This window comes from Anopheles nili, chromosome 2 (assembly GCF_943737925.1).
Source record: "Anopheles nili chromosome 2, idAnoNiliSN_F5_01, whole genome shotgun sequence".
NCBI classification, from domain to species: Eukaryota; Metazoa; Arthropoda; class Insecta; order Diptera; family Culicidae; genus Anopheles; species Anopheles nili.
The window spans coordinates 10,682,634-10,707,980 of record NC_071291.1 but is presented as its reverse complement, the minus strand read 5'-3'; the positions used below and the strand labels follow the sequence as shown (position 1 = coordinate 10,707,980).

Here is a 25,347-nt window from a genome sequence, read left to right as displayed (position 1 = left end):
TTTACAGCGCTCCAGGAAACTTTGGTTTTGCACTTGCCAAACTTTTCCCGGTGACATAAGTTAGCGTATCGCGTGGTGGCACAAAAACGAGGGGGGGTTCACAAACGGGTGTAGTGAAGTGCGGTTGATGGCAGTTTCCAAAAATTGCCGTGAAAAGGAGTGCCGCTTCGTGGCGCACGGACCACTACAGCTGCTCGGCCGCAGGAAAAGAGAAGCCGGCCAACTTACCACCGAGTGGCGCGTGGTGGTTGGAAAAGTTTTTCCCTTGGTACACCGGAAAATGGCTTCCCCACGGTTAGGGGCCTAAGCTCGAGAATATGGCCGAACTTGCGTGTTTATTTTATTCGATTTTTTTTGCATCTATTTTCCCGCCCATTTTGTGAGGGGGCGCAGATTTTAGCCCAGACTAGGGTACCGTGTAACGGCTAGCGAGCATATTTACGGTCCAAGTGAGAGAGAGAAAAAAGAAATGAAAACTCTCACACACCGGCATGTGATAGGGAATGTAATGTAAGGGTGGACGGCACCGGAAGGTACCCAAACTCTTCGTCCAGCACACGGCCGAGGGACGAGTTTATATGCGAAAAGTTTTCCCCGCGATGTTTCGGGTACAAAGCGGACATTAAACCGGCATAGATTAGCATCCATCCCGGTCGGTTTGGGGTAGTGCGTCATGGGTTCGTGATGAATGAGACATCGGATGTAACGCTCTTTCTTTTTTTCTTTCTTCGTTTCCAGCGACTTCCGGTTGGTGTTGCGGGAGGACCCGCGGTCGGTGTTTTCCCGCGATGTTCAGATCGAAAACACCGAGGGCCCGATGGACTACGATCTATCGCGGATCTACACTGGCACGGTGGAAGGTAAGCAACTGCTGCAATCATTTACTCTTCTAGATTCACTATGGGTACTTCACAAAAAATAAATTTCAACTAGAAAATGATTATTTTATCACCAACATGTGTGCATTCCGTCGCTAGAAAGCAAAGTAGTGCAATATATGATGGTTTCCATGCAAGTTTCGTTGATAAACAGCACCGCAATGACGAATCATTTATCCTCCCGCTGTGGAACGCAGCGTTTTTTATGTCGCACTTTTCCGCATCCAAATTTGCATACGATTACGAAGCCATGCGGAATGAGCTTCTGGGGAGAATTTGAAAGCGCAGTCTCTGGTAAAGCGCTCGCCTGCAACGGCTGAATTACAAGTGGCAGATGTAACTGCGGCGCGATCGCGATGCAAGAGAGCCTTTGAGCAGCATTTACGGGCTCAAACTCACCAGCCCGTTTAATTGGAGCCGGTTGCCGGGCGCAACGTCCTGTTGCTTGGATGAAGTTTACGGGCTGCGCACAGAATCCCCGAAATGCGGGAGCAAAAACGAAAAACAAAAAAAATCGGTAATATTATTCATAATGAAAATATAAATGGCTTTTCAACAAGTATAATTCCCACTCGAGCGATCCCCACACTCGAACCGGTGCACTGCCGGTGGAAAATGCCGCTAATGCAGTCCGTTCGCTGGTACAAACGGTGTAAAAACACGGTGGTTGGCCTGATGTCCTTTTTGCTTGCTACCGCCCCGGGAACTAGCATGGTGCGGATTTTTTTCAGTCCATTTTATTTTACATTCATAAGCCCCCAAGGCTCGTGAATGCCTAACCGGCTCAGGGCAGGAGTAGAGGAGTTTTCCGAGGTCCTCTCTCTCTCTCCATTTAGCTTGATTTTGTGCGCCATCGTACGTAAAAAGTCGCTTGAATATATCCTGCTCGTGAATGACCGTGCTCGCTCGCTCGTGGTTTTGTTCCTGGAAAATGCATACTAATCTGCGGTCGCTAACTGAAAGGCACTTGTCCGCGTGAGCGAGCCGTACGACCTTCTTTTTGGTGCATTTCTACTTTCATCGAACCACCACACCAAAAGGACTGATGGCCAGCTGTTGTTGTCCTGTCCTTAGAGCAAGAGCAAGAGAGAAAGTATACGACGCGAAAGGACCAGTTTCGGATGCAACAAGGAATCATTCCGGTGGTTTTGTTCTTCCACCCAACCGACTGGCCGTGTGTTTGCGCTTTCGGGCGCAGCTGAAAAACTAATTTCATTCTTCAGTTTGAAAGTAATTTGTTCGCTTGTCTTCACGCTCACTCTTCACTCCGGCACCACGTTCTGTTTCATAATCACGGAAACATTTCTTCCTTTCCGGCTCAGTGTGGTCTCTGGTGCCAAGCGGATGACGATGATCCAACCCGGCACGGGCGAGTCGCTCGGCTGCATTATTAGTGCAATTGTGCCGTGCGATGCTGCCAGCACGGATGCAAACGATACACTTGCCCTGTCCGAACCGAACTCTGCGTCTGACTCAAACACACCCACACGCGCACAGGGACTATTGTTTTCGGGAAGCGCACACCAAGCGGCGGAAGTTTTCCCGTTTTTGAATGCGAAATGATGAACGAATTGTTTTCCCGGTGTTTTCGCGTTTCGTCCTTCGAGCGAAAGCACCAACGTCAAGGACGGTGTGGGCAAATTTAACACTTTTCCTGTCACTTTGTCTGACACGGCAAATGTGCACTATTCGATGGTGCGGTCGTGTCATCCGGACAGCTGCTGTTCGAGACGAGCTGGCTACCTTCGGATATGTCCTGGGTACAAATAATTTCGAGAGAGTGTGGAAGACTGCGAGATGACATGAACATAACTGACGGGATTGTTGTAATTACGATCCCATGGTGTTTCCATGCAATATCCTTTGTGGTGACTCAAAATTAGGTGATGTTGAATAGAGGATTGAAACTGATTTAATATTTAATTTAAAATGCAATGCCGCGTAGGGACAACTATCGCAGGGAATTTCATGTGCTGCAATCACAAGATTTCGCAAGCTGATACGGACCGAAATGTTTCTGCCAATATTGCCATTCGATTAGCATTCAGCGTGTATTTAAATAAGAATTTCTTAACCATATTTCGTACGTATGAATGGGTGCTAAATGTTGGAAAAGAAGGTTATAATCTTTCGCCGTAGCGACGTCGTTGTCGCAGCGGAATATAATAAAACGTTTTCGCCTGCACAAGGATGTATATGTATACGACGAGACCTATCAGCATAATTTGCACATATTTTCTCGGCTCTCGTGTGAAAGTAGTCTCAATTTGCATTATTTTCAACCTCTACAAAATGGACCATATTTCGTGAGATGTTCTGTCGTCGTGATCATAAGCGCACCATCCCGGGGGCACGCGTCGCTGAAATTGACTCCCATGAAACGCGCGGAAAATTGATCGTTTGATTGGCATGCGAGAGCGAGTGAGAGAGAGCTCGTGAAGACGGTCGAAGTGAAAGAAGAAAAATCGCGCGTGAACTCACACACAAACACCCACACGCCAATCAGTTGCCTTGTGTCCCTAGCAAGAACCGCCATATCATACGGGGAAATCCTGTCACGACACACTGGGGGAATTTCTCACGAGGAACACGATCCGAAGCGCGCCGATTGAGAGATAAAAGCTCCGATATCATCATTATCGCGCGTGAATTGGAAGGCTGCACTTCCGGGACCACCATCACTGCCATCCCACGCCGCAGCCATAACTCATCCGCTTGCGGGTGCGGGAAATTCCTTCGTGCTTTGTTTTCCTCCGCTTCCGGGAACGTTTGAGCGGGGTTTTCCCGCGAGGGCTCGCCTGATTGCAGCGCGTTCCGTGGATCGATAGATATTAATTCGATTTGATTTCATTAGTCCGGGATGAGTGGTACATTCGCGCTCGTTTCGCCTCGACGTGTTACATTGCGCTTGGGTGGTACTTTTTCCTTTGTGCCTTCCGTAGAATTCTGTCCGCTTGGCTTTACGTGGCGGACGTGAGGATAAGGCAGCCAATGAGCACGCGTTTGGGCAAAACGGGAGAAAATATACTACAACGATAAAAGCATGGGCTGCAGAGACCAGCGAAAAATCAAACCCATCACGTTCCAATGCATGCTCGTGGAATGCTTTTGGCGTTTTGCATTGATTTACAACCAGCGTGGGTTCGTTTAAGCTTTAGGTTTTACCACAGACCGTAGGAGTGAATCCTTGGGAGCTTTTTCGAGTGGAAGTACCGAGGAGGCAGGTGTACATTATGACACACGGAATTTACCATTCCACTTGCTTAAGAGTGCGTACTGATTGCGAGGAAAATGGATGGAGCACCAAACGATACCGGCGCACGGGATGGAGCATATGAAATTTAATGATAACACCGAAGCCACAGTTATGCTTCTGTGTCTTTCCTGGTAATGAAGAAATCGCATAGGAGCAGCTGCAGCAGCAGAAACAGTGTTTTAATTTGACGAAGCACTGATGTAAGTGAGTGAAATCCTCGGAAAAGAAATAAAAGAGAGACGTTGTATATTCCTCACCTCGAATAAGCTTAGCGTGCTCTTTTTTTACCCTGGATTGTTCAGTCGTCCTTTGGTCGCTTCTCCAAGCGCACTGTTGGTTGGTATCGCGCGGCAACAAACAGACATCGGCACCATAAATCAACAGCAGCAACACACCGTTCCGGGGTGCAAACGAGCGAAGCATAAAAATACTGCACCGAAGCGGAGCCAAAATGAACTTCCATTTTCATGGTGCCGGTCGTTTCTTTTCCTAGTAGTATGTGTGCTCACCTTTTGCAGAAATGGGTGCTCTTCTAGACTGAGAGTCCTTCTCGTCCAGCATCCAAACTCACACGCCAACCGTTGCACGAGAAAGCGCATTTTCGTCGTGCAAGGATAAGTCAAATGGTGATGCACTAGTGTTTTGCATTCCTTGATATGCTGTAATGGAATTCTGGGAAAGCACGGCGAGCTAAAGTGATGGAAAACTTCAGATCAAAGTTGTTAAAAAGGCGTTCCCCAGTCTGTTGTGTTCAACGAGCGCCACACCGAGATGGTGCGTTACGATTCAGGCATGCCACACAATGTGTCCCTTTTTGCGTTCGTTTTCGTCGGGTAAAATGTCCCAAAATATCCTTCCAAGCGCGATGCGATTTACAGAGAATAGTTTCAAAGTAATCACACAAGTGGATAGGAGTGGAAATGACTCTATCATTTGAAGATGCGCGAAGAACTCGCGGCTTGCTCTCGGTACTGAGTCCTTTCGTGACGCGGCAACTAACGTCCCATTTCGAGACACCATCCAAGTCAAGGAACAGTGGTGTGGGGAGAGCAGAACCTGAAACGAATGAATGACAAATAAACGCACCCATCGCGCAATCGTTCCCTTCCCGGGTGATAACGATGTGGCCGGAGACGAAGAATCGCCACCAAATCCAATTATGAGCCGTTCGGCTAATGTGTGTTTGCCCAAGCCATGCTGAGTTGGGATTTCCCGATTTTTGGCCCAAGGATTGGGGTTCCCTTTTTCGGGCCCTGTTTGCTCAGCGATTTTGCGAATCGTGACGTGCCACTCGGGAGGCACGTAACACCACCATGCGCTCCCAATTCGGGTGAGAATGCAAGGGGACAATGCATGTTACGGTAAATATTGCGAGCAGAGAATAACGAAGGGATGAGGGCCAGTTCGACGACCTTAATTATTGCACCTCTCGAGAGTTTCATCGAACAGGGACGGCCCTCCCACTTGGCTGGACCGGAAAATGATTCACATTTGCGCCTAAAATGCTGCAACCGTAAGCCAATTTGGGGCCTGCTCGCATGAAAGTTACCATTATGACGATCCTACCCTTGCGACGGGGACGTGGCTGAGCCGGCATTATGTGCCCAAATTGTCGGAAAAGGTTATGGTAAAAACCTGTAGCGCACACTCCATGGTACGTGCGTGCATCGTCCCCGTTCGATGGGCCAGTAATTTATTGGTCTAATTAGCATAATTGGAAATGCTGATAATAATCAGCGTGATTCGAAAACCACCTCACTCGCTCAGTGTCATCCTGTGGGTGGTACTTCCTGCCGAAATGCCAGAAAGCAGGGTGTCTGGGGCCAAGAAACCGGAAGGAAAGTGTGTATAAATATATGGTTCCCTAATTGAATAGTACTCGGGTTTAATCATTGATTGGCGTGTCGTGATTGAAGCGGAACGAAGCTCTGTAGCCCTCGTTTCATCGATGCAACATTTTGTGCTCGATCCTGGCTGAGTGGCGAGCTCTTGACGCCTCGGTTGTGTGCACGGCTTCCGGTGTTTTCCGGTCGCACAAAACAAACTACTCCCGCCTCGGGTTTCGGCAGTCCGTTAGAAGGAAAGACAAGGTTTTGGGATACGCTGGAAGGATTAGCAGCTCGTTGATCGTGCACCTTTTTTTTCTTGTTTCTTCTCCGTTCTGTATCATTTCGAAGTTTGGCTCTACAGGGTGCGCAAAACCGTTACAAAAGGATTAGTCCCTTAAATCGGTGGGTTGCACAGGCTAAAGTTAGGCTGGATGGGTCCTGCGAAAACCCCACCGGGTTTCGGTGATCGTGTTAAAATTAGCTAAAGTTTACGTCTTGCGTGTCGTTTGCGTCGCTCGTGTTTTTTTGTTGTACTCTTTCTTTCTCTCTCTCTCTCGTCCTGGCGCTTCGTGTTTGGGTTTTTGTTTCGTCGCAAAACTCGCAAACCACCCACCGGGCGGCACCCACTGACACGGAGCCTAATTAAAACACATAAATTATCCCAACGAAAGGAAACCGGACGCATGACCGGCGAGTACGACGCCGGGGACGATCCCTGACTTTTCTCGCCTCACTTTTCGTGTTCTTGTTATTATTTCGAAGGGGCTGCCGTTATTTTTTTGTTGTTGCTCCTCTTCCTTTTTACTCACTCCACGCTTGGACGTTGGGACGTTGGGCGGTGATGGTTGACGAGTCGGGAGTTAGTTTGTTTTTCGTCCTCACCCTATTCCTTGTGAAAGAACGAATGTAATTCCACTGCGTCCCCTTGAAGTCCTTGCGCAGGATACGATGCTTCCCAAGAACAGGTCCTTTTTGTCGGCCCGGTTCGGTGCAAATGAGCGAGTCCTTGTTGGGCTCGGTGGGTTGATCCTTTCTCGTTTGTGTCCTGTTTGAATTTACGCTACCCACCCGGGACGATTCGATGGTTACAAAGCCGACCCATCTCGCGTTGCGATGGCGCGCGTCCACGACCTTACCAGCGCTTTTCCGCGTGAGTTCATGACCCGCGTACGTAGCGTGAAGTAATGCGCGGAATTTCACCGTTTTACTCCCGATGCTCGCGTACCCTCGTACCCCTTCAACTCCGAGAATGCCACCCTTAAGGTTTTGGGTAACGTTTATTGTCGGGTTTCGCTTTTGGTGAATTATACGCTCGCGGAATTGTTGCTAATAAATTTCGCCCTTTCGCCCGCACTGTGCGATGAGTCGACGAAATGAAATCGTCGTTAAAGGTTTTGTGAATTATGTCGGTGCATTTTTTGTCGGTTTGCTTTTCCATTTTGCGTGCTGCTCGTGCTCCAAACCATGCCAATCAACTTGGTTGTAAAATTGTGTTCATGATCGCAACGTTCCTAGCACGGGAAGCGCATGTATTGCATGAACCCATTTCAATTTCAGCGTAAATCGAACTGAAAGCTGCCCATTTAGAGCGCCACGTTTTGTGGCACTTTAACCGGCAGGAGAAGGCAAAAAAAACAGCAGCAGCTTTAAGCTCAACGCTGATAGAGCCTTCTAACGGTGTTGGTCGGGTGGTACTAACCCAAGCAGTTTACCTTCCAATATGTGCCCGGCGTTGACGACGACGACGACGAGGACGAGGACGTGATACGGTTCCGAATTTAATTTTGTATCGTGACGTCGTCGCCACAACCCCACAGGCACAACGCTAATGGCAACTGCTGGTGTTGCGACCTGTGCGAGACAGCCATCGTACACTCGCCAAAAAACTCGTTATCATCTTTAGAGCGAAATTAATTATGGAACAACTTTTCCATCAGACGATCCAGGTTGGTGTCTGGTGAATGACGGGTGGGTGGTTATGTCGATTCGAGATTCGGCTCCAAAGGCCAAGCAAAAAGGGCAACCATCATGTTGCGCGGTGCTTCGATGGATGGTGCATCTGAACGTGCTACAGCTGGCACTGAATATTACGTACCTCGTTAAATGGAATGGAGTTCTCCATTCGTAGTAGCAGTAGATGCATTTAGCACAACATTATGTGCATTATTGTCATTAAAATCTAATTGTGCTTTGTTTTTTTTCTGAACGCGTTTGTATCGGTCTCGAAAATGCCAAACTAGTGCGTTAAAATTAAAAACAAAGCTTAAAAGTGTGTCCACCAAAAAAAGAGCATTTATGCAAGCTGCTTAAAGCAGAAAATACATTCCTCCCAACAACATCGTTTCCATCCGACGCCATTTTGCTTGCTGTTTATCTTGCATTAGTCTCCTCCTCTGTGCAATCTTCGCAGTGAAGTTTTCTTGCTCCCGTGTCCTCCAAGGAACGTGGCGCATCCTGTGGTGGATTTTTAAATAAAATTACAAAACTCCTCTCCCAACCGAACGGGACTGCTTGCGTTTCTCGCAGCTCGAGGTCGGCTAGTAGATTAGTTACGTTTAGCTCGTGGTAACTTTCTACATTAAGTTTGTTAACGGCAGCAAGCAGCGAGATAAAGAGAGTGTGAAACAGAGAGATCATCTTCCACGTACGCTCACTTGGTAGGTTTAGTGTTTTGCTGACCTTTTGCTGGCCACAAGAAAGAAGCGTTCGAAAGTAAACAAAGTTCACGCCCACCTCGCCACCGCCGGAATCCGGAATCGGTTATGATAAATCCAAAGTTGCTAATTTGCTTAGGAGCATAAGTTAAGCGTCCCATCCATCTGACGTTCGTTTCCGGTTCTGTTCTTGGGCATCCTTTTTCTCCTTTCGCTTCTTTTTTTTTCCCCGAGGAAAACCCGGGTGGGCTGGCGAGTGTCCGAAAGATTGAAGCACTGAAATCCTGGAGAGAAAATTGAACAAAAAAAACCTACACACACAGCCACTCACACAGCCACACTCGTTTGCATCCCTTATCCGAGCCTGCTCGGTTGGGAAAAGTTTGCATCCCGGTGCACCCCGGAAGTGGTCCCTTCGTCCCGGCGGCCAACACCCGGGTCGGAAATGTTTCATTCTTTTAATTTAAATTTAGTTATCACTAATTACCATCTTGCTCCTCGTCCGGCCAGATTCCGGATTCCCGCTGAGGCCCACGCCGCCATTGGCCTCACTTTTACCGTGCTCCAAGGACGCGGCCACCGTAGATAAGTTGTAATTAAGTAGTTTTTTATTCATTCATCGAGACGCTTCGTCCTGCCCCGACGACGGGTCCCCATTTCGGGAGGTCCCGAGGGCGCGAATGTGGATGTCCTGAGAGCGGGGGTTTTTTTTTTCACCATACTGGCGTTGCTCTCCGTCCGTTTCGTCCTGAATGCCCGGTTCTGGTTTCTGCCTCGCGCTTCGCAGGACTTTTTATTCGTTTACCCCAACCGGGAAACTAGCGATTTTGTCGTTTTTTGTCGACTTTTCAGCAAAAGCTTGCTGAAAGCAGCACGAGCCTCTTTTTTGTTGCCGTGTTTGTTTGTTTGCTTATTTCGTTTCAACCTCGTTTGCGAACGAGTGAACCGGAAGATGACGATGATTGGTGGTGGCGTTGGGTTTCGCGTACGATTCGCGCCAATTAACGCGCATGAATCGGTGACTTTGCGGTGGCACTATCACCCGATCATGCTATTTGTTTGACATCCACGATTGTTTTCAAAAGGCCATCCTTTTTTGCGTTGATCTGCCTAAAGGGTCCTTTTTGTGGTGTTTTTCCCACCCATTTTCCCGAACTGACCGATTCGTGGCCAATCCACCCGCACCGGTGGTAAAATCAAACGTTCTCATCACCATCCACGTAGCCTGTGGACAGGACCTGTTTTTTTTGTCCTCAGCCAACCATTCATTCATCAATGCGGTGTTATGCAAAACAACCAAACCGCGTAGGTCCCAGCGGATCATCGATGGCCATTATCAGCCCTTCCATGCCGGAGGGCATTTACTGAAACAGTCGCATAACGAGCGGAATGATGCTGCGGACATCATATGCTTCGGGGTGGAATTTATTGGATCAAATAAGCGGTCACCGGGCTTCAAGGACACCCCGCTAAAGTTTCCATTCGCTAAAGGTCAAACACGAGACAACATGCCATCGCCGTTCGGCGCCATGAGGATGCCCCTGGAACCCGGCCAAAAGCGCTCCGGCCCTGAACGTGCAACGGTCCGCTGAGAATGTCCTTCCGAGAACCCGACCTGCATGTTCCTCATCACATCAGCAAAATCTGTGTGATGTGCAGCCAACAAATGGAACGGAAAACTATTTCTCCGCTGCCGTCTCCGCTGCAGGCCGGCTTACGGTTGTCCTGAAACCGGGTAGCTTTCACACGACATGACATCTCGAGTAGAGATTCGTGTTTTCCGATTCCCGTGTGGAAAAATCTTTTGGACTCATCTCCTTTCTCTTTCGCTCCAGCCAACGTGCTTCTGGCCTCGGTGCCCCAGAAACGAATGGAGTCTTTTGATAAAATAGTAGCTTGCGTTCTGTGGGAAGAGTGACCGAAAGGAAAAAGGACGTTCATGTTACTTGCCCCGGGTCGTTGTGAAGCGCCTGTAGGTCGTTGCCAGCCAAGGAAGGTCCCAAAATTAAAGCGGACATAACGATAAACACATCGCAAGCCATCGCTGACAAACCCCCCAAAGGACCCACCGAAAGGAATGGTTGCATGGGCCGGAAATGAAACGAACGAACCCATCCGGTCCCGGGCACCATGTGGGGGGCCTTCGCTCCAGGAAGGCGGTTCCATTCTGGGCATTGACTGGTGTAGTGTATGTGCATAAATTTGGACACCAATCGGCCGGAGTCCCAGACCTCCCACCCGAGACGGGGGTTCGCGCAAAATTTATCGCCACGGACCGTCCGGTTTGGCCGGCGGTGAAATATGGTTTTGTCTCGCATCACGCAACACCGGCCGGTTGGTCACGGCCACGGGAACCATCGGTGGGTTGTGCCGTCGCCCGTTCGATTCCGGTGTGGTTGTGTTGGGCGGCCCGTGGTCAGTTAGTGGGCCGCCTATGGCGCTGCGCCTGTTGCCTACATTCAGGCGCATTCGCACGGAACGGAAGCAAACCGGCCGCTGCGAAGGACCTTCGGGAGCTCGGCGGGAGATCACTATCGGGTCGGTCGGCGGGGTACATAAATAGCATATCCCGTTTTTCACTTTCCCGCTTTCGGCGCTCATAAATAATGCATCAAGTGGCTTTTATTTTCGTACCGAGCGGCCTCGGAAAACAGCCGAGTTTACGCTCCTTATCCGCGTTCAGTCGCCCGCCTGTGACCGGGCGTGCTCTCTGGTCCTTCGTACTTGGGCAACCCGGTTCGAGGCGGTAATTTGTGTATTTAGCACAGGAGTGTGCCACCGGTAATTTTTAAAACCGTAACAAAACGCCCCATATCGTGCACCACAGGTGGTTTGGAAGCGATAAAAATAAAGCGAGTTTCGTTTTACGATCGCTCCTCGACGATGCCAGTAGTGGTGGGTGGAGATAGTCTCTGGAATTGGTGTAGGACGATAGTAAAACATGCACAGCATGTGTGTGGTGTGTGTGTGTTTCATAGCATGGAAAACCATGGCTTAACTCGTCGAAAATAGAACATGCCCATGACTGGAATGTTGGTGCTCACAGAGAACGACTGGATAAGTTCGATATCGATTGATGGAAAGCTCCCACCCGGGGCACCTTAATTCGATCACTTAATAATAATTTCCAAAGTTACTCATACCCTAGTTGCTGCCCTGTGGTTGCCTTTCTCGACCGCACTGGAGCGTGAGGCAATGTTATTATATCAAACACTTGGCAGCCGCAAATTGTGCCCCGTGCTCCCAGCTTCGATGCCGGTCACCGGGGTTTTTACAGTCAGCAGGGAGGTTGGGAATAAAAATTCACGATAACTGATCTCCGTGGCTACCGAGCCGTCAAAACGCTCTGCCTGGTAGACGAAAAAGCGCGCCACCATTCGTGTAATCGGTAATAATTTGATTCCTTCAGCCGGGAAAAGTTGGCCCCCGTGTGCATCGATTTCATAATTTGTTTTTATCTCCACCATCATCATCCACCGCGGTCGTATTTTCTTGTCATCTTCGTAGTTCCCTTTCTCTGCCTTCTTCCTTGCTACCTTGCTAGCTAGGAGTCTTTCCCGTGGTTCGATCGTTACCACACTTTTTTCGACCACGCCAAACTTGGCGAGCGGGCAAGTATAATTGAGGCGATTTGTTGTATCCTCGCTGTCCGCGTGGAAAATCCCCCAGTGGCCCAATGGACCAGCGATACCAGCGAGCTGGGGGAGAGAAGAACCAAACAAAAAAAAAGGCAGAATGTTTAGAACAACATGGCCGATGGGAAAAAATGGCGCCGAACGAAGGCATGAAGGGTGCCGGTGGCAAGTTTCCGGTGCGGTGAATTGGCTCGTTAATTTTGACAGGATCTTTATGATCCATTTTGGGTCCATTTACCGCTAAGGACCACCGGTGCTGGTGTTGAACGGCGTTTTGGTGTGTGTGTGTGTGTGTGGCGTTCCGAGCGTCCAGCGTGAATTAATGGAACGTACGCCCGTGTTCAAGGGCTGCTTTAGGCACTTTGCAGCTCATCGCTGGGCTAGAATAGGGGGCGCGTATTAATGCGCCCCAATCAAAGCGATAACGGTTCTACCCGTCAGCAGAACGTAAGCGTCCATTTGGATGCGCTGCAGCTGAAGAAGGAAAAATCCTTACCGAATAAAAAAAACCCCTTTTTCTGCTGGTTTGAAACCGAAAATGGAACCTCCAAACAGCGCCAGCGATAGAACGAACCGTAACTGGCACGACAAGTAACTCCCGCAAATCGGCCAACCGTGAGATGAGTACTGCTAATTGGATCAGCACCGGCTGCAGCTCGCCTCGACGAGCACTTCATTTGTCAACCGTCGAGAGAACCGAGGGTTTACCCGTAACTTTTCCGGGCCGTTTCGAAGCGCGCGAGAGCCACGTTGCAGCACGTTGCTCCCGGTGGGCTCACGGATTGGCTGCCTCCCGGCGGCGTCGGATGGTGTCTGTTTTGGTAGCCTGTCATACGCTTCCTGTTCCACTCGGGCTGGAAAGCGGACCAGGGTCCTAATCAAGAGCCGAATTTTCATCCCTTTGCCCGTTTCGTTACGTGCTCCGTCCGCTTCTGCCCGTGACGGATGGCGTGTCCTGTGGGTTTTACGGGAGGATACGCTTCGGAAAGTTTGGTGCAACCTTCCTTTTTTTTTTTCGGCCATCTTTTCTCTAAAAATAATAAAGGACCAAAAAAAAAGCACCACGCTCGGACGGAGCCCCAACCGGAAGACGGGATTCGTCCGTTCGTTCGTTTGGGCTTCTTTTTTGTTCTTCACACCACGTCCCGGTGCGCTTTCCCAGCGGGTGGACGCACGGGGGTTTTCCAAATAAATCTGAATTTTCGTGGAACTTTCAGTGGAGCGTAAAACTGGCAGATTTAGGTCGCTTCGGCGGCTCCAGTACGGGACGGTGGTTCAAGATGTGGAACCCGGTGCCGTCTCGGTCTCGGAACCCAAACCGAAATCCTTACCAACGACGAGGACGAGGCCCGCGGGATCCAAAGCCGGGGATTAATTTGATGATTTTTTCCGCCTGATCGATTCGCGCGTTCCGCTTATACCAACACGCGGGCCTCCGTCATCGGTGAAGGGCTTGGGTTTTGGGGCCACGTGGGAAGAGCGCACATAATTGGACGGTTGGGCCGACGGCTTAGCAAGGAAAATATTACCCCAACCGATTCCCGGAGTACCGAGTAAATTGTCGGCTAAATTCGTTAAGGGGCGCTCGCTCGCGTTTTTGGCCAACAAATCCACCTGCCTGGAATCGCTGATGAGCGCGCGCGCGCCTTTCGCTGATTGACGCAGATGGGTTTTCCCGTCACACGGCGATGCTGACGTGCGCGTACGGGGGTGGGTGGGTGGTGGGCGTATCCTGTCGGAAGGTGCTCATTTGATTGATGTCTTTCGAGGCCCACCATCTGTGCCATCCTGTGCACGCCTCGCTCCTTAATGGGGCCGGTAGCCAGTGAGAGCCATTGGAAAAGTTTTCCCAAAGCTACCCCAAGATGATTGGGAAATATTTCACTCCCTGCGCCAGAAAGAATGCATGCTATTTTTTATTTAAAGCTTTTTCTTTTTACTCCCCTTTTTTTCGTCATAAACACAGCAAATTTCCCGACCGACGGCACTAATGAAGCCTTGCGGATCGACGATCGATCGCATGATGGATAGTTTTGCAGGGCGCGTTTCGTAACGCTTGCACCAGCTGTGCATCCACTTCCGGATGCGATGTGGAGGAAAAGATTGGGAAAATCACGGACACGCGCGTCTCCATCATCAGTCAGTGAGGGTGGTCTGTCGAGATTGCGGACGAGATTACCGAACCACCTACACAGGCCGGATTGTAGATACACTTTCACGGCTGCGTAAAGCAAGTGATTTTTAGTCCCATTTTTTGAGCTTTAAGTCCCCAAAACCTACCACCACGCATGGTGGTTGGGGTTTGTTTTTTTTTTGGTGAATTTTCATCCTTCGTCCTTGCGTTTTTGGCCACTGCGGCTAGTAGCGATACAGGTCGTTAAAATTGCAGCGTTCGCATGCATACCAAAGCTCCTAATCGGAAGCCCGAACAAGGCGATTTGCATTGCACGTCCTGCATGTGGTGAAGCCTTTCGCCAGGACTTTCTTCAAGCATGAACACCACCGACACGTTGCAGATGTGCCCACGGGCCTTTCCACACCTACAAGTCTGGTGCAAGGCGCCCGCCTAAAGAAACCTCTTTTTTCCTGAACGCTAGGGGTGGCAATCCTTTCCCTCGGATGGGGCGTTAAAAAAGTGCAAAGCGGATTGTGGAATTGCAACGTTCGGCCCGGGCACTCTTATGGGTTTTGGTCAGCTTCTCGGTTCCTCGGTGCGGTTACGAGCGGCATCTCGAGGGCTTGCGGTCAGTGCAGAATATCGACACGAAAAATTGCTGAGCCAGAACGCAGGAGCAGAGAATTCTTCGAGCACAACGTCCCGCGCTCGGTGGCCTTGGGATAAATCCCGGGGTCAGCTGACGGCTAGAATGCCACGCATGCCTTCCTTGACGTCGTGTGGTGCATCATGCATAGTTGCAAGCGTTGCTCAGGCGAACGTTGGGTTGATGCAAGTTTAGCTTCAACTTTTCGTAAGAGAGGAATTTTCCATCGCATCGCAGGAGCTCAGCACGCCTCGGTGGCGCTTCCAGGAAGCCCGCAAGCCGAACTCGGGCTTTTTGGCGAAACAGTGTGCGGAGTTTGCATCCAATTTAACCGAGCTCGGATCGTTTAGCAGCTTAGGTTCGACTTCTAATCGAGTTGAAGTACTTGTGTCTGACCCGGCGGTTACGGCCACAGCTGCGGGATTCAACTGTATCGGTTACCAGGCCTCCGATCTGTTCGGCAGATAACCTTTCGATCTGTCCAGAACAGGCAACCGGTTCGTCGGAACGGGACGAGAACGTTCGTGCACATCCAGGGCGCTTTTTTCGTACCGTGTACGGACAGGACATTCGGGTTCCTGTATTTTGGTGCCCATAATTTCACCTTCCCGACATGAATGTTTGGTTTTAGCTTGCTTGCTTTTTTGGAAGCACAGTATCGGTCGGTGACAGTAGAGCTTGATTTCCATTTACTGCAGGAATGCAAGTGTATTTTTTCCGTCGCTTGAAGTCCATGAATTCGAAGCGTTGCTTCGTTCTTTCGTTGTTTCGTGCGCGACATTCGACTTATGCAGCAAGTTATGAGCTATCCGAGGGGCACGAGCACGCGCGTGTGTTTAAAACCCAGACTGCCATAAAACTATCGAAAAGCTAACGCGATTATCCGCTGCACCAGAACAAACGCTAACGCCAGACTACAAAGGCAAGGTTCGAATTGAATTCGGTTGACCTACGACGCGATGCGAAGGGCCGTCGGTTGCTTATTATTGGCTCGATGTTTCGTTTTCGCTCCCGCACTAGGAAACACATTTACCGTCTAGACAACAATACGCTCACATAAAACGTGATTTCGAGCGTCCTCCCTTCGAAGAGCAAGTATGGAGTGTTTTTTTTTTGCTTCATCCTTCTCTTCAAGCACAGCTAATCCTAGCGACCAACAAAGGAGTTGGCAAGCGCACATCGAACCAAATCGGGCGGCCATTTCTTCACCGTGCGGCACACGGTGGAACGCTGATGGTGGGGAAATTGGTTGATAAACTTTTCCCCGCTACGAGCATTTTCCATTTTCCCTGCGCAGGATGTGACACATTTACGATGGCAAGCGATGGTGACGAGCGGTTAAGTGGGAAAATATGTTCCAACGCCGATAAGGGGCACGCCCGAGGTACGCCAGCTTGGCAGGACGACAAACAGGACCTGCCCGAATGGGTTTGTGTGTCGGTGATAAGAACTCCCACGCCACCATGTGTGAGTGTGTTGGTTGCGTGTCGCAATATTACTTAAATCAAAATCCCTCGTTTTTCTACGGCTCCCTCACATCGCAGCTCGGTGCAGCTTTTCACATTGAGCGGATCATTTTCCGAACCCTCAGCATTGGCAGGCAGCCTGGTGGTTTGGGAGGTCTTCTGCTTGCACGTTGCAGCTTCGCAATGCATTCCGTTGCTGTGCAAACTTATCTGCATACCGAAGCGTCTCGCTCCTACCGGTGCTTTGGGAGTTTGCATTCGTAAGTACTGCTTATCTACCGCCGGCCGATCGACCGCTCGATGGTGAAGGTTTCTGCATTTTTGCATGGCTTCGGGTGAAGTTTTATCCCTTACCAACGCAGCAACGCATATTTCTTTGTTGTTACCTGACGTTGCTTTTATCCTGTTCTCCGTTCTGGGGAAAGTCAACAATTATCCGGCTTCAGAGGCAAATTCTTAAGCCAAACCTGCAGCTTTGCATTTGTTTTTCTCTCTCTCTCTCTCTCTCTCTCTCTCTCTCTCTCGCTCTTTCTCGTTCATTCTGTCCCTAGCAGGGCTTTTAAACTTAATTCGATTTTTTTTATTGTTCAAAACGCCACTAGGATGTCTGCCCAAGCAGCTTAGCTTCTGACGCGGTGGAAAAGATTTCGAACAGTTTTCCATTTCAGCGTTAGACAGTTTCCACCTCGCCGCCATCCTTTGATTTACGTCCCCTTTGCTCGATTCCTTTGGCGAACTTTTTCCAACCCCAGTTCCGATGGTTCGCGTCAGCTTCAGCCTCAACGATGCTGACAACGAGCAGCACAAAGCGAGAAGAAGCGAAGGAAAACTCGATAAGTTGGCGGTTCGTCGGGTACATTGGCGCGAGCACTCGCGAAGAGAAGTTAGTCAGGTTTGGGGTAGCATTTTGAAGGATGGATTGATGATTCACGGGCAGCACGGGAATCAGGGCAGGCCAGGGCTTTATCAGGACTTTTTCCGCCCTTCCAATTTTTTTCTTCTCGTCTTCTGTGCTCGAATTTTACGAAACGCAACCACCATACCTTCTCGAACGGGCATCGAGCGCAGCCCTCGTTGAGCGATGAATGACGTTAAGAGGAATACTTACCGAAGCTAAAACCTTCGCTGCCGTACTTTGGAAGGCGCTCAGTTTGTCGGGGGTGGCACTGTTATTTCGTTTGACTCGCAAGGGCAAGGCAGCGCCCATCCACAAGGGGTTGAAGCACCCCAGAATGCCAGCGGTAAAAAGCTCGAAAGCGGAAAGACAAACATTTAATGGAATTTTTGTTCAAGAGCTTTTTCTTATGCAAAGTGTGGAGTGTGGGTGGCCCATAAAAAAAAGAGACTCGTCGTTCGATCGCCGAATGCAATGTGTTCCACCCGGACCAATGTGAAGGTTTGCTCACAACTCGAGCGTTCGGGATTCGGCGATCGCTCGGTCAACCCATGTGCCTAATGGAGGGTTTGTGGCCCAATTTGGATATTTGCAGGGAGCATTGGGATGAGCTTTTTGAGGAGAAATTTCTTTATTCTGCTTGGCTTGCGAGACGACCGGGCATTCCGCTGGATTCTGGCGGATGTTCCGGATCCGGAAACTGATGATTTATCGCACGACCGGAAGGCGCATGGCTTCGTAAATTTTGTTTCCATTCTTGTGGCGCTCGTTTTATTATGCGTCATGAAATTACGATAAATTCTCGAGCGCACATTCCGCCGGCACTGTATTCGTGTGCTTTTGGGGCAACAAAAAACCCAAAACATCGCAGCGTCAGATGCATTTTGTTGTGGAAGTTGGAATATTTTGCCTTTTTGCCGAACAATGGTCGTTTGGACGCAACGCTGGACGTGCGTGTGCGATGTATTTTTCTTATGCTTCCCTAAATAAAGCCAACTCAAGCAGCACCTCTTAGAGTTTTCACGTGAACGCATTAGCGTGAAGTTTGAGAGCATTACTGTGCCATGGAAGAACTACGACGGCGCTTTGACGGCTTGGAAAATATGGGACAGGGTGCGAAGCTGCCGGATGTTTTATCGATCCATAAAACGTGCTTATAGCAGCGATAAGAGAGCGTTTTTTTGACCCGGACATGTCAACGTGAAGCTCCACCATTTGGGCGATGGGATAATGGCGGACCGAGGGATGAGTAATTGTGGTATCATAAAGCAGTTGCATTTCCCATTTTCTGGAATTGCCACCCGAACGGAGGGACCAAGAAGCCAGGAAACAAAACAAAGCGCGTAGTGCACGACACGGAACGGATAATGAAACATCAAACAGCATAAATAAAACGCACACTTGGGAAATGGCTTCGATCCGGTCACCCTTCTGCACAGAAAGGCGCAAACAGTGCGGCATTAGCGCGATTTCGGAAATGCGTTCTCATCACCACCACGAACCGGCGCATCCGGTGGCATCTGTCGGAAGAAGCAAAAGCGGAATGTGAAGCCATTATTACTATCGATAAATTTGTGGCACATTTTATGTTCTCCGCCGAAGTGGAGTGCGCCAGCGTGAAGGTGTTTGCTGGCCCTTCCGGGGGATCAGCATGCACGCGTTTGGCTTTGTTTTACAGCTCCCGAGGGGGACAAACAGGACGTTTCGTCCCTTTTGCCGGTGGAATCTGCAGCCACAGGCGTCGATAATCCCGACGCTCCAGCACTCGCAGATGCGAGGGACATTTATTCTCGGGACTTGTCGGATGAAAATTTATCTAGCAAACATTGAAACACGAGCGGTTGGTGCCACGTGTGTCAAATTCGTTACCGCTGCTGCTGTTGCTATGGCTGCGGCTGCTTGGTTGGTGATAAATTTTATCATCATTTTCAGATCGAGAAAAAAACTTGCAACCCTCCACCCGTTGCAGGTGAACTTACCGCAAAGATGGCGACCGGTTTTCTTTTCGTTTTTCATCCATTGTTGCTTGAGACGCCCGGGAAGTTTGTAAATCTTCCCGTTTTGCCAGCTGGCTCGCAAAACCGTGCGATATGGAAGTCGGAAGTCGGGTGCAACCGGGGCTCATTGGCAGGAACATGTGGCTTTTTTCCATGCCTTCTATCTCCTTCTCGCATTCTCGCCGCTTCGAACATATAAAACAGCAAAAGAATGCAGGAAAAAAAATGCGAAATCATCGTGAAAAACTTCCACGCTCTTGCCGCAGAAGGCGCCATGTGGCGGTAAGTTTGTGTATGTGTGCTGAAGTTCCTGAGTTTTCCTTTCTTTGAAAATCGTTCCATCGATGGCGCTCGGAAGGGAGCTGTTTTACACATTAAAAAATGTCGTAAAATATGGTACGGTAATTAACGGTACCCAGTTGCCCTGCGAAAGGTTCTCGGGGCTCCAGACTCGGGCAATATTTTGCTTCACTTCCTGTGCAGGCTACGCGCGTTCGCTGCATTTTCTGCACCGTCAGCACAGCATACATGGTTTTTGGCATGTGTGTGTGCAAGATTAGAACCTGGTGGCTGGTTGACGAAGTGGCATACTCCAGACCGGAGAAGGTTTATTTGGCAGGTGTGGCAGCTTTTCGTCAGCTTGATAGCGATGCTTAATTTAATTAAAATTAAACGAAGCGATGTGAATGTGTAGCGAGGTTTTTTATAAAACTGTGACCTTTTTTTTGGTCTCCAGTCGTGGAAATCGTAAGAAAATGCGCTGAAAATTATATTCCATTCAGTTTTGGGGAAAAAAACAAATAACTCTCTTTTAGTTTGACGAAACAGTTTTGATGGAAAATCATTTTTTTAAAGATTTTACAAATGATTTTTAAGAACCTCTACGGTCCATTTTTAAGCTCAATAATCAACAATCAAAAGAAGAGAGTGTGTCCAGCAAGTGGGTGTGCTATATAATAACCCTGTCAATCGAATTGATGTAAAACAAACTCGAAAGCAGCACCTGGTGGTGTACCATTTTGTTCCAGCTGGTGTCGTTCCGCACTCAAACAGAGCACCAGAGTCAATTGCACTTAACTCCCAGGGGTCACAAAAAAGAGCAAACCACAAACGAAGAGAAAACTGGACGAAACAAAAACAAACAAACAAAAAATGACGCGAACACATTCATTATGTAGAAAATTCAATTAAACTCAGTCATGTTCCGCCTGCCAAGCGAATGTTACAATAACCAATTAATAACATGACGTATGCAAATAGGAAATTGCGATCGGACGGGAAAACGAAAGGCAAAAATGGAAATGTTTTCGCGTACGCGGCCAGGTACCCGGTAACTGGTGGTCCAACCGGAACTCTTGCCCCGTAGCATCGTGGGCAGTGAAAAGCGAATGCAAATAAATGCAGCACTCCAGGCGATGGTGCATCGGATGCATCGAGAAGCCAGAGACGATGTATGTGTGTTCAGGGGGTGCGTTTTTTTTTGGACTTCTTTTTTTTTTGTTTCATTTGTATGTTTTGCGTGTGTACTCGCGCTGGAGCACACTTTGTTGCGCGTGCGGCAGCTCGGTCGCACCTGATAGGGGATAGTTTACGCGAAGTGAAACCATAATACACGACCCAATCCCGATTGGGGGAAAATTTACGTGACTTCTTCTTTTCGTTCGCGTTTCTCGTTCGCACCACCGGCTCGGGCTTGATTGATTTCAACCCGGAATGCGCACCCGGAGCCTCGAGCCAGGCTGCCGCACGGTGAGATATAATTTAACAATTTATCTTGCTTCCTTGCTTGCCATTTCCCTCCATTTTCCCGGTAGCTCATGGGGAAGGATGGAAGGCACATGGAAATCACCCACATGTGTTTTACCGCGCACGATGGTGCTCGCGTGCCGGGAAAATGTACGGCGCGAGCGGCACCAGCTAGGATAATATTTATTAGCATTCGACAGGGCGTGGAAAATTAATGAAAACCTCCTGGATTTTTCCTCCTCAGGCGGTACGGCAGGCAGCGCTTTTGTATGTTCTTTTTTTCCGGTTCCAAGTAGTTGAAATAAAACGAAAAAAACGCCCGTGACGGATGCGAATAAATCCTTTTTTTTTTCTTCGGCGTCGGCACCCTCGAACAGTAGCTAAATCAAATATCATTAAAATGTATGGCCTTTTCCGGTCGTGTGCGCTACGCTGCTAGGACCGACGGCAGCCATGCCAATAATTCAATTCCGTTTCCCGCGGTTAGAGTTCGAGAAGCGACGTTTGGCTTTGGTTTGCAGTTAACGCAGCGTGCTAGACTAGGCTAGGGAAAACGTTAGACCTCAGAGAGGGTGCTATTTTTGTGTGCCAACTCGGAACCGCAGCGCCCTCGGTGGGGTGGCGATTCTCCGTGACGACTTAGCCGCCGAAGCGAAGGAAAAGTTACACACTTGGTTGTCGGTTTTCGGGAGTACACACTAGAGCGCTCGACGTAGCACTTCGCCCTAGATCCGATGCCCGTGTTCGTGGGACGATGGATTTCTAGCGCTGCCCTTCCGCACCCAAAGCCACTCGAAGTTTCGATGGCTTTTGAGGTAGATTTGGTGCGCTCGTCGAATGTTTGGGTGCGTGGACGGGAAGGATACGGACAGTTCATGATTCATGTGGGTGCGCTCCGGCCGGATCGGCAGCCTTCAACAACCCCGGTGCTTTCTCCGGTGTGTCCCGGGTGGGATCTCAAAGACAAAGAGGGAAAGATTTAGCAAACCTCAAACCTCGCTGCGTGGGTTTTGCGTGGAAATCCAATTCGAATAAATTGGACTTTTCGACTTCGTTCGGCAGGAGTCAGGCTCGAGCTCGGCATGTATGCCTTTAAAATGTGATCCGGAAGAGGCGCCAGAGAGTGTCGAAGACTTTAATATTCCGCACGTGGTGTTGGCGCATCAGCAGGGCGATTAAAGTTCACCGGGTCGACTCGAGCTTATTGAGTGTGTTTTAAATATTGATCGTTTCAGGTTAATATGGCAGCACATTTCATGAGGAAAATACAAAAGCGAGCAGATGATTCAAACGTCTCAAAATGAATAGTACCATTTATTGCAGAAAAATGAGAAAAAAAATTTGAAAATCCCACTAAATCACCAAAGTAAGCTATGACAATTGCGAATCTTTTGTGCACTACTGTCATATCGCCATTTTCTCAGAAGCTCTAAATCACAAAGTACTCTCTCTACTCTGCGGGAATAAAAAAAGGAGAGAACAAAAAACACAACGACTTGCGGCTTGCATCGTACTGATTTCATGCTTTTAACCAAAATGCACAAACGATTCGTTCAAACACACTTTGTGATCATTCGTGAAAGGTTGGACGCTGGTGAAATAACATGTTTTGCATCTTTCCGCATTAAACGATTCCACTTTATCACTTTGTCGCGTTGGATTACACGCGCACATAAAGCGGTCCCGGAAATGCACGCAATAGTTGTCGTTTGCAGCGATCCTGCAGCTATAACCTTCCAGCTACCTAGAGTTGCCATTTGATCGATTCCACACGTCACCCCGTGCCGATTTTCCAGGACCCACGCACGCACCGAGACTTGGCTCGCTGCCGTCACACGTGAACCCCACAAAAACCAACCCTTAGCAAGCGTCAAATAAAGCGCACCCAACGTACACGAGGCGAGTGGCATCGTACATCATGACATCGTGCACGCAGAGAACCGCGGCATTGTACCGGTGACCCTCTGATTCGACCATCCATCACTCCGGTGGCTGGCTTTCTCCGTTTCCTTCTCGCTCGCACATAAATCGTGTCCCCAGCCCGTGGTCCGTGCTGTGGGGCTGTCAGGCGGATTAGGGTTGAAGCACACACCGGGCGTTGCCATCGATTCTCGCCGCACGACTCGCATTGGCAACCGTTTAGCATGGCGTAAGCGGCTTAGTCTCTGCCGGTTCCATCCGCGAACATGTGCGTTCACATTGTAGCACCGGAGGGATTACCGGATATCGGAAAAGCCCTCGTTCGATGCCCTTCGGGGCACCCGTGTGTGGAATGGTCGGATGTTTTTACACCGCGCGGCTCGCATGCCATGCCGTCGTGTCGCGGGCGTTTTGCATGTCTTTTCGACAAATCAATTGATCACACTGTGGCCCGAGTGGGTGGGCTTTCCGGTTTCCGGTAATCCTTTTGCCCTAATCCCTTGCCTCCAGAGCCGCTCAGTTAATGCGCCACTCCGGTCCGGTGTCGGGTTGTTCGATCTCATTCACACACGTCCTTTCTCGTCTCGAACCGGTTCGCACGCCGGTGGCCATATGCACTCGATCGATCGGCAACAGAAGGGCTTCATCGGCGTGTCATTTGGAGTTCGGGGTGCCCGGATGGTAGCGAGGGAAAGCGGACGCACCACCCAGAGCTCCCGCCACAAAACTAGCTCGATATCATCGAGGATGGGTTTTGGTTTCGGTTGTTGAAATGCTAATTTCCCTCGTCTCGCTGTCGCGCTTCCGCTCGCACGTGTGCGAATGTGATATTCGGAATGCGGTGGCTTTTCCTATTTATTTATTTACCGGCGTTTCTTTCTTTTGCCGGTTCGCTTATCTTTGTCCGGTTCCTTGAGGGCCTTTGTGTCTCGGCACCCGGGAAGGCCACATGAGGGTGAACTTCTTTCATCCTTCAAGTGAATAGCGAATGGCGTTGGGAAGCGGCACAAGGAGCAACGTTCGTACCGGAAACGTCAGCCCATCCTCGAAGCGGAACGGAACTTTCCTTTTTGCTTCGTTTTCTTTTTTGCTTCATTTCGGTGCGGTTTTCTTTCAGCCAGCCTTCGAACGGCGTTGCGGGTTTGCGGAGGGTCGCGTTTTTTTTTCCGGCTGGTCGTAAAATATGCATACGACGATACGACGATGCGTGGCGGATGATTATTTATGAAGCGGAAGCCGACCCCGAACTCGAAGAGATACACACGCAAAAAAAAGGATCGAAAATGGTGCATGATGTCCGTCCGTGTTTTTTTTGTTTGGTCTTCTTATCTCTCATTTCGCTTTTTTTTTGCTCGTCTGAGTTCGGTTTCTTCGTTAGGACCTCCACCGGGACGGATCTATCGGATCGAAGCCCGTACATCGATCGGTCCCACAGACATATCCTAAATAAAGAAGCGCAAATCAAAGCCACAGCCGGTTCCGTGCTTCATCAAAACGCAAACGAGCGTAGAGTTCATTTTCGGGGGGCCATTTTGCCTAACCAAACGAGCATGACGGAAGGTTTGCTGTAGCAGCTAATCTACCACAGCGGTCAGCCGTGGCACGATGACGCGGCTTATCGGTTTCATCATCCACGACGCCGCTGGTTCGCTTGCTAGCGACAGCGATGAAAATTAATGATTTCCTTTCTAACCGCATTTTGTTTTGTTTTTTTTTTGCATTCATTTTCTCTTCCCACTTGCCAGACGATGAGCATTCGCACGTCCATGGTGTGCTGACCAGCGACAACCTGTTTGATGGAACGGTCGTGACGAACTTAGAGCAATACTACATCGAACCAGCCGCCCGATACTCACCAGAACTCGAGCGGCGGCACGGTGTCCATACTGTGATCTACAAACTCAGCGACGTGAAGATTCACCAGAACCACCATGGCCATCACCGGCCGCTGAGGGCTGACGTCGTCAACCCACCGTCCAACGTCAGCGTTCAATCGAAGGACGACATAGGAAGGACGACACCGGCCGTGGTTGATCAGCCGGATCAACGTCGGGTTGGTGCTGCATCACGAAAAGCACGCAGAAAACGGCGCTGGCTCGAGGAAGAACAAGTGGTAAGTGACAGTATGCTGGGAAAAGCAGAAATGCATCCCACGACGATGCGTCCTGGGAATCCAAATTCCCAAGAATCGTTTGTAAAAATAGGACCACCTGCGTGTGTTGGCAAAGTTTCCCGCACCAGCGGAAAAACAGCATAGCATCAGAGTGAGAGTTTCCCTCGTGCGTTTACCAATGGCCGGTGAGTCAGCT

General features: G+C 49.5%; 1 protein-coding gene across 1 annotated transcript in view; it reads left to right on the top strand.

The window, feature by feature from the left end:
- Positions 1–25,347, top strand: part of LOC128730426 (uncharacterized) — a 109,651-nt gene that overhangs the window by 33,645 nt on the left and 50,659 nt on the right. The window contains exons 3-4 of the mRNA XM_053823473.1: positions 739–860; positions 24,784–25,151. Coding sequence (XP_053679448.1) covers positions 739–860; positions 24,784–25,151 — 490 coding nt within the window. The remainder of the gene's footprint in view (positions 1–738; positions 861–24,783; positions 25,152–25,347) is intronic.